Raw genomic sequence first — 9,893 nt, 5'->3', positions numbered from 1 at the left:
ACATTTGTTCAGTTTAAAACTAGTTTCACATTTATTCTGTGGTCCCTCTTTCCCCTTTTCCCTCTTTAGTTGTTTAAATGTTACATTTTGTGTTTATTTGAATACAGAAAAAAGAGAGCAATGATTGGAGGGCTGTTGTAATAGGATTATTTGTTTCATGGTCCAAGTGCTACACCCAAAATTCAAGCAAGGATCCAATAATCCAATACGGCCTTTCATTATACAAATATCCAAGGGGGATCGCTGGCTTGCAGAAGATTAAACAGAATAGATGCAATTTGCTGACACAATGACTGTGGTATGTTGTTATTGGATCTGTTTACTGTCATGACTACATCCTCCTTAAAGTTGAAATTGAATGTACTGGGAAGCCGCACGCATTGTATCCCTGCAAACACAATGAACTGCTAATGACATCACCACAACAACAAAAAAACTCCCGGATGTGTTGAACAAGATTGATGACATACAGAAAGTATATTGCTTTCGACATTAATGACACAGTGAAATATAATGACAACATTATCAAATGTGCTTTTGCTGACATGGCAGTGTAAAAGAAAAATGATGAGGAGAATCATAAGAACAGTTTTTTCTCCGAAGAGTAGATTTAATTTCCTTTGGACCAGAACATTTCAAGGCAGCAAATCCTTCTGACACACCAAGGGCGTTCTTTATTGTTGGAGTTGTGTAAGCATATCGACTTTTGTTTTTCACATGCAATCGATTTGAAGGAAATTGATGCTCTTCTTTTTTTCACCAGCAGATTCATTACATCATTATTGGGAGTTACCAATGAGTCAACAAATGTCCTGTAATAATAAGTGATTGCTGTAATGTTCATTTTCAGAGGAACACATGTTGATTAAAACATGGCCCCCTTAGAAAACACTCTTTAAACTACTACCAAGAAGGGTTTAATTGGTTTATAGGACAGGAACTGGCTCGCTCCTCTCCTTTTTTTGATACAGTGATATTTATGGCTCAAATATTTTCTGTATTTAAGTTATTGTAACCCTCACTCTGTCATTCTATCCTGTTATCACTGTTTATGCCAGCTGCTCTGGCCTTCAAAATAAAAGCATAGTGAAGCAACTGAATGTTAGGAAGATTTATTTCTGCACAGTGTTACTTTATTATTTAATCGTATTTTTAATACAACATAGAATACTTGTTCATTTTCCCATAATAGGAATTAATATTCACTTCATATTGTTTTGCTTTATAAAGTTATTATTTAGATATGTGTTTGTGTATTTGTGTAACCGTAAAATGTACTCTTCGCTGTGCCGAGTGATTTCATTTCATTTCCAAAACCTTTATTTAACCAGATTGGTCCATTGAGATCATAGATCTCTTTTTCAAGGGAGACCTGCAGCAAATAGGTTCCACATGAAACATAAAACAAACATAAAACAATAAAGGACATCATACATTATAAATATATACATGTCATTTTATTTGAGCAATTATATTACTACCAGACATTTTAGCATTATGATTTTCTGTACATCTTTATTAACATTAATGCTATATTTCTATTATCCCTCTGCAAACTATTTTATTACAGAAGTTGTTTTAATTTGCTTGTGAAACATTTTTCCAGGGTCTGTACTTGATAACATTTACTTCTAGATAATTCTGACACATTTTCAGCTCGGGACATGAATTTAAAGAGTCCCTGTAAGTTAAAAATATTTATAAATAAAAATAAATATAAGCATATCAAAGCTAGCCTACATAAAAAACACATGCAAATTCTATAAAAGGAAATAAAAACGTTAAAAATAACTTATAGTATAGAATATTCTTAAAGTATATCAAAACGATTGATTAGTAGTAGACTGCTAGCAGACTAGTAGTATTTTGCTACAATCATGTCTCCCGTTTAATGTGAAAAACCCTGGAGGAAGTCCCACTCTGTGTTGTTGCTGCTGGTTGGAGGGCTGTGTACAGCAGCTGTATGCCCTGCCCGGTTAATTCCATTATCAGCCTGCTGTCAGAGAACACACATCCTCTTCACTTCCACTCAGCAGGGACTTCAACATGTGAACCGCGGGGCTGATGCCGAGCAGATGATGACAGACTCAAAGCAGCTGATTTAGGGATTATTGAAACATTTTTTTATCAAACACCCTGCTGATATGAGACACATGGATTATGGATCTGATATGGATATGTTCCCAGATCCTACTTTTTCTAAGTGTTTGTGTGAATTCATCACTGCCTGATGGTGACGATGCTTCTTGTGATGGAGCGTTTGATATTTATTTTGTTTTAGACAGGTGAGTACACACAGATTGGATCAGTTGTCTGCATGCATGTGTATGCTTAAAAGGAGCCAACAGGTAACCAATATATAAATGAAAGGTAATCCTTGTGTCAGAGCAGTCTGGACTCAGTCCTCTCCATGTATGGCTCTGTTTAGTTTTCAGTGTCCCTTTGCCGATTCACTGGAGGTTAGACAGAGTTTATTTTCATCTTTTTTGGCTCTGACCGTCAGGGTTTGATGTGTAGACTTGAAGAAAGTCCTCTTTTGTTTCCTCCAGAGTTATTCTCAGTGTATTATGTTGTCGTAAAGCAAAAACAAACACAGTCCCTTGAATGCATTTACCCACTGCATCTTAACTTAATGTATGCCTCTTATACAGAACATTCAAGCTATCCAAATGCATTTTAATTTAATTTATTGATGGACTCCCCTCTTTGTCTTCAGGGTTGGCTATGCTTTGATGTTGGGTATTGTGTTGGGTATTTTGATACATGTGTATATGTAGGTGATTTTGGTGTATGGCTCTGATGTTCCTGTTTCTGCAGGTCAGGCAGTGTGTTTGGACACTGGAATGAGATCTATGGATTTGTGGAGCAGCTCACCAACAGATTTGTCAGGTAAGTAAAGTATTTTTATCCCTCTCTTATCTCTACGGCACCTCTTCTCCTCCCACCCCATACTCAGATTTTATGTTTTTTTTTTACTATAAATAGCCTCAGGAATACGGAATCATATAAACTTTATATAGCACACTTCAAGACCAAGTAAAGTGTTTTAATGACATATTGCATTTGAACTACAGTCATATTTAAACTAATAAAAAACGATTTAAATACTGAGAAGTTATTATAGGTCTGTAAACCATGATACAAACAGTGGTAGTGGGTAGAAAGTAGGGCATGTTTATTTTGGGCAGCATACATCATACAGGGCCACCAACTTCTCCAAACCCCTCTGAGTTAACAGGGCAGCGGGTGTGTGTGTGTGTGTGTGTGTGTGTGTGTGTGTGTGTGTGTGTGTGTGTGTGTGTGTGTGTGATACTTTTAGGTTTAATAACTGGTTGCTAAATATGAGAACTAAACATCTGGCCAGATGTGAAAGTTATTCTGACCACAACAGACTGTCATGTTTCCCTTCACTGCCTGAAGTATATAAAAACAAAGTAACTGACAACGTTAGGAGTTCTGTTTTGTTCAATGTAAAGATCAGTGAGTGAAAAAAACACTGAGATTTTCCTGTGAACCTGAACTCACTTTTGTAATAAATGTCTTGTCATGTTTTGCCACATGGTATTATCTACCTTTTTTATGTTCTGTAGTGTAATGGGAAATATAGTATATTGTTATGTGTCTTGCTATGTTTTGTGCTACATTACAATACACTTTATTATGCCACATTAAAAACACATATACTGTCCAGTCATGGTCTGTTACAGTGTTTTTTCTATAAAAGTTTTCTACTGAAATGGGTTTTTCATTAGCTATGCCGATGTTTAGATATTTGTTTTGGGGTGTATTTTGTAGGCATAATATGAAACAAGTACAACATGATAAAAAGAATGAGACATATGATTAATGAACTTTAATAAACATTTATTTAACACTGTTGATGACTGAATGTTCTTTGTTTGCTTAAATAGATCCAATTTTAAACAGATTATCAGCACATGTCCACTGGAAATCATAAAACTGGAAATCAAAGTTAATAAAAGTGTTTATATGGATATCTTTTTTGTTGAAACAAGGACAAAACCCACTTAAAATGTTGACACAAATTGTTGTTTTTGTACTGCAGATAAGATTAACAAGCTTCCTGCCTGTGTGTGTTTCAGTCCCAGGATGAGGGTTTCCTACATCGTCTTTTCAGCCAGAGCAGTCGTAATACTGCCACTAACTGGAGACAGGTACCAGCTTCCATTTTCCAAACCTTTCCACTTTTTCTTCTTCTCTGCCTCACTCCATCACCAATCTTACTACGTCCTGCTCCTGTTCCTCCTCACAGATACAAAAAAACATTAACAAAGATAACCTGATCACACAGAAACTGAGCTCTTATCAGTCTCTGTTTGAACATTTGTATCCCTGGTTTGTGCTCAGGTCTGAGATAAACAAGGGTTTGGAGAAGCTGAGCCAAATCAAACCAGCTGGTGAAACGTACATGCACGAAGGCATAAAAGCGGTAGGTAGGCTCGTCTAACACTGTGATTACCTGCCAGGAACTATTTAACAAACACAGATTACTTTATTCAACATGAACTGCCACTTTACTGGGAAAAGCTAACACTATTAACATGCACAATTTGCTTTGAATAGAGACTGAAAATATTACAGCAATCCAAAATATACAACAGTAAAATTGTCATTTTCGTTTTAGAGCAACACATGTGCACAGCATGAGTGTGTGTCAACCTCTTCTCCTCAGGTGTCAGAGCAGATGAAGACACAGACTTCTCCGTCCTCCAGCATCATCATCATTTTGACTGATGGCAAGCTGGAGGTCTTCCCCTTTGAGATGACTCTAGAGGAGGTACTCTCGTGTTTCAATCTAAATGAAGATAGATAAAAGAGACACGCTGACACAAAAACATGTTTCACAAATCCTTTGTCGTTTAATTACTGAATTACAACACTCTTAACAGTCTTTAGGATATGTAACATGTTTAGTGAAATATGACAGTTTCTACTTAATATTTAACACACTACAAATCAAGTTTAAAGGTATGGCAAGTTGTTTGAGTGTTTGTGTACGGATGCTTTGATATATTTTGCTGTTTAACACAGCCCTAATTTACTTCAATTCCTCAAGAATTATCTCGATTTTTTTTATTCTCCTTTCACAAAAACAGAAGTCTTCTTAAAAGATGTAAGGTAACACAGAGCGAGTCAATTATATACAAATGAAAATGTTGGGGGTGAAGTATTACTTTAACATTATATACAGTATACAGGGATTGACGTAAAGTCAATCTAATAAGGTAAACAACTCTGATCTTTCTTTTATTTTCTGATAGCTGATCATACAAATGGAGAATTTGACTATTTGTGTTTTTCTTCCCAGGCCGACAGAGCCAGAGGGTTTGGAGCCAGAGTGTACTGCGTCGGGGTCATGGACTTTGACCACAAACAGGTAGGAGGACCTTCCCTGCCGCGCAGCACTGTGAGAAGGAAAACTCTCTGTTACTGATACTGCTGGTTGTTTAAACACTGAGCTTTTATTTGTTTTTGTGTGTGTCAGCATGTGTTGGGTGATGTGGTGGTCAGATCTTACATGGACTGAAAGCTGTTTTTGGCTCTACATTTATTAACACACCTTGTTGACAATGGAACTCCTAAGCTTTATTTATGTAAATCATCATGTTTATTGAGGCCTTAAGGTAACATAACATGGTAGGTATATCTACTGTAGGTTAACATATCCTTGGAGAGTATCAAGTTCTTGAAAGGGAGCTTTTGGTTCTGAACAAGTAACGCGAAAACTTTGACGTGTTCTCAAAGACGTTTATCGTGTGAATGTGTTCATTTTAAGAAATACTCAGGAAAGAAAGGAATTATCCTATAAAACGATATGAGGTTTAGCACACAGAAATTACACAATAACACAAGCTAACTAACCAAACAAGGCTGTTCTTCAAGGTAAAATTGCAGTTGTTTGGTGACTTTCAAGAGAGCATTAAGGATGAATTCAGCTCCCTGTGGAAAGGGATGTCTGACAGCAAGGAAAAGCATGAAAAATATTCTAAATATAGTATACATTTAAACGTATATGGATTTTTTTAGGTGCCTAAAACATATTTCTGCAGCAGTAATTCAATGTACCCCTAGTGTCTGTTTCCCAAACATGGGGCACGGGGACCCCCATCTACTGTATTTAATGCACGGCCGTGGCTAAGTACCTTATAGTATACAACCCTAGTTAAAAACATTGGAACAATATCTTTAAGAAACAATAGTCCACTGGTGTTTCTTTCCTGCTGTTATATGCAATGTTGACTATAGTTATCACTGATCATAAGTCATCTTACATTTAGCATTGACAGTGAAAAGAAAACACTATTTTAATTTGTTAAGAATTATGATACTACAATGTTTCATCAAAGTGGCCTTACGGTTGCACAACGCCTTCCCTGAATTATTACTGCATTAGTGTTTGTTTTTGCGGTCTTAGCAGCTTAATTGAATTACAGTGACAGTATTGATGTGTGTAATTAGTATTCATAAGCATATCGGAATGGCTTTAAGTTGCATAAATCATGACTGGGGAGGTCTTCAGTGGTCATCGGGTGAAAGAGTTTCTCTGCACGGCTAGTCAGCGGGAGTACTCGGCGGTCAGTAGAGGAAGTCGTTACATTAATCTCTGTAATTAAATAATTCTGGCAAGCTTCCTGTCCTGCCATCATTAAAGCAGCAGATGAAAGCTTCAGCCAGCTGTCCAGAGCTTTCATCTCCCGAAGACAGACTTTCCCTCCCTAAACGCTGCAGAAGCACTGACCCGTAATGACCTGAAGACCTCCCAGAGAGACAAAAAATATGAATTTACAGAAGGGTCCATTTTATTTCTTTTGTCTCAGCTTGCTGAAATAGCAGACGGTAATGAACAAGTCTTCCCCGTGCTGTCCGGGTTTCATGCCCTCAAAGACATCGTCAACAAGGTGAAGTCACGTCACAAATTACAATGAAAAAACACTCAGTGAGAGTGAAATCAGATTTACAACCTGACCGTCATCTGTATCTCCACAGATCCTGAAGCAGACATGTGCAGATGTTTTCACAATAGAGCCGTCAAGTGTTTGTGTGAATGGTAAGCTAGTGTTGATTCTTGTTCCAACTGTAATGATTGCAGCTAAAATATGATTAATGTGAGTAAACGTCTCTCATCAGAGTGAATTATCTTAACAAATTATTGCTTGATTGCTTTATTTATTTGGAAAGTCACTCGTTGTCCCCGGAGGATATAGCTTAAGGACTTTTGTGCTCAACTGACTTCCTTTTAGTGTAGTTTATGAATTTAAGAGTGATTTATCAGTTACTATCGGATGATAAGACAATACCTAGTTGCGCATTGTGTCGCTATACTTTAAAAACCCTCACAAGGTAGAGTGTATCCACCAGGGTAATTTTTCCCCAGGTAAAAGTAGAATAAACCCTCATATTGTGTTTGGGTTATATTTGATTTGTTTAAATGTTAAATATAGAAGAAAATATCTGATGTGACAGAGGAGGTTAAACAGGTTCTTTGGATAAACTTACAACAACTTTTGTTTGAGATTAATTGGATCCTCAAAACTACCCAGAATGTTTCATTGTATGCCATACTATAAAAAACAATATTCAGTTTTCTCTATTTATGATGATTTGGTTTGGGGGTTATGAATGGATAACAACTAAACCCATACAAAATAATGCATTTATTGGAGTCTTTAGTGATGTATTTAAAAGAGGGGTCATATCTTAATCATGTCAAGGCATATATTACTGACTTTCAGGTTGACATTATATGCAAATAAGGACTTAGAAACACAGAAATGACTCAGTCTTTTTAACTTGAATTTGCTCAAACACCATCATAGCTGTTTCATATTTGCAAATGAAGTACCACGTCATAATATTGTAATGTGTCCGATGTTTTTCAGAGTCTTTCAGTGTGGTGCTGAGGGGCAGCGGCTTCAGCGGATCCAGGAGGACAGACAACATACTCTGCACCCTCACTGTCGATCAAAAGACATACGGTCAGTGAATGCCACACACTCATGACTTCCCCAGCTGTGCTTTAGTCGTCAGCTGGTAAATAAGTGGCTTGTTGATGCTAATGCTAGCAATGCACTTATTGTAACCCTGGTAGTATTTAACAATTATGACTTACCCTTGTCCTGGGATAACATCATCTATGAAGTGAAATGTGATACAGCGTGCAGATGTCTGTGCTGCAGTGGAAACTCTAGTCATGACATCAAGGAACAAACAGTGGCTGCTTTTTATTGACTTCAGCCGGAGAACAGAGGACACATTATGAGAGTGAGCAGAGGGAGCTGCATGTTCTTCCTCTCATTAGACTATTAACAGATCAATGTTCTCCTAATGTCACTGAGAGGATGTGAAAGGAAACACATGACTTGTATTGTAGCTTCCTTTTTCTCTTCTGAGTGTCTTGTTTTCGTCTATTCTGCTGGAATTTGTTTTATTATATATTGTATCCAATCACTGGGAGAGAATATTTAAATTGTCACGCAGTTTTTTTCAAATAAAGCATTATGACAGCATAGTACATTGTATATTCCCCTGCTAATGAATGGTGAGTAACGTTAGAGGTAAGCTGCATTTCTATTGGCCTATCAGATTGCACGAAAGGCCCATTTGTTTTACGTCTTAGTTATTGGTAACTTTTGTATATTTAAAAAGAACATCCCCTTTCTTTGTAGGCAGTAACCATTCTCTGTCTCTGTTTCCTCTCAGACCAGAAGCCACAAGTAGTGAGAGACGGCTATCTGCTGTGTCCTGCTCCTGTTCTGCATGAGGTCGGACAGTAAGTCAAGAGACACACACACACACACTCACACATACACACACACACACACACACACACACACACACACACACACACACACACACACACACACACACACACACGCAAACTGTGTGAAAGTGTGAACAAGCTGCAAGTTAGATTTAGAAAATGGCAAACTGAGCCTGATCAGCACAAGGCTTCTTACTAAAAGCAAAACGATTAGAAATGTCATTACTATTAATAAAAAATGTAATGCATTATTATTATTATTATTATTATTACGAATATGGTATTGTATTGTGAGAAGGAAGCATTCTGGTCATTGTTATTTAAAGTTAATGGTTTATAGCTGTAGATGCACATGTAATAAACACCCACAAGAATGTCTTATTCTACAGCTGAGAAACCACACTTGTGTTTGAACAATAGTGACCAAGGCTTTCATTATGCCTGGTCCCATGGTCAGTTTTTCTTTTTTTCTATCTTACTTAGTTTTTTTCAGTATGCTTTGTTTTGCTTAAATAAAAATATCACCAAAAACTGTGAGTCTGTAGAGTCAATAACTTCTCCTTGCATCATCGGATTTTTTTCACATTGTCAAGACAAGTATGAGCCTGTGTTAAACTTAAATACAAAAATAAAGTCATTTTAAGGGAATCGTGTAGCTCTGGAATAAATCCGGCATGAAATCATTTTATTACAACATTGGTGTTCGTATGACATCACCGGCTTGACCAAGGCTTGTGCAGAATAATTGGCCTAACACTATTATGTAGCAACACTTCTCAGAGCTGATGAACAATAAATAATAATGATAATTGTTATTATGCAACAAAAAATATATATTTTTAGAACCCTGTGCCTTAATTAATCCTTGAATCTGTCAACAATATCATAACACTAGGCCTGTTACTAATGTGTATTGTGCGTGACGGAGAGAGAAACCAGAAGAATGTTTACAGTGGAACTACCAGCAGCTCGAAGTGTTGGATGAACAGAAGCCAGTCGGACAAGAATATCTCTGTGGCATTTAGAGAGAGAGCCAAAGCTGATTTAACTCCGCCCACTTCCATCAGTGTGCCCCCCTTCTTCACGTCTCTTCTACATCAACATGTGTCCC

The 9,893-nt window shown here is 37.0% G+C and overlaps 1 protein-coding gene across 1 annotated transcript in view; it reads left to right on the top strand.

Moving 5' to 3' along the window:
• Window positions 1–1,982: 1,982 nt before the first annotated feature.
• Window positions 1,983–9,893, top strand: part of antxr2b (ANTXR cell adhesion molecule 2b) — an 11,718-nt gene continuing 3,807 nt past the window's right edge. Inside the window, exons 1-10 of the mRNA XM_010777303.1 lie at window positions 1,983–2,285; window positions 2,818–2,889; window positions 4,104–4,175; window positions 4,369–4,450; window positions 4,694–4,798; window positions 5,330–5,398; window positions 6,840–6,920; window positions 7,009–7,069; window positions 7,902–7,997; window positions 8,722–8,791. Of these exons, the coding sequence (XP_010775605.1) occupies window positions 2,161–2,285; window positions 2,818–2,889; window positions 4,104–4,175; window positions 4,369–4,450; window positions 4,694–4,798; window positions 5,330–5,398; window positions 6,840–6,920; window positions 7,009–7,069; window positions 7,902–7,997; window positions 8,722–8,791 (833 nt within the window). The 5' untranslated portion in view covers window positions 1,983–2,160. The remainder of the gene's footprint in view (window positions 2,286–2,817; window positions 2,890–4,103; window positions 4,176–4,368; window positions 4,451–4,693; window positions 4,799–5,329; window positions 5,399–6,839; window positions 6,921–7,008; window positions 7,070–7,901; window positions 7,998–8,721; window positions 8,792–9,893) is intronic.

The sequence above is a fragment of the Notothenia coriiceps genome, unplaced genomic scaffold (genome assembly GCF_000735185.1).
Source record: "Notothenia coriiceps isolate Sejong01 unplaced genomic scaffold, NC01 NC01_scaffold00017984, whole genome shotgun sequence".
NCBI classification, from domain to species: Eukaryota; Metazoa; Chordata; class Actinopteri; order Perciformes; family Nototheniidae; genus Notothenia; species Notothenia coriiceps.
Note: the sequence above shows the minus strand (reverse complement) of the source record. Positions and strands in the feature narration are given on the sequence as shown.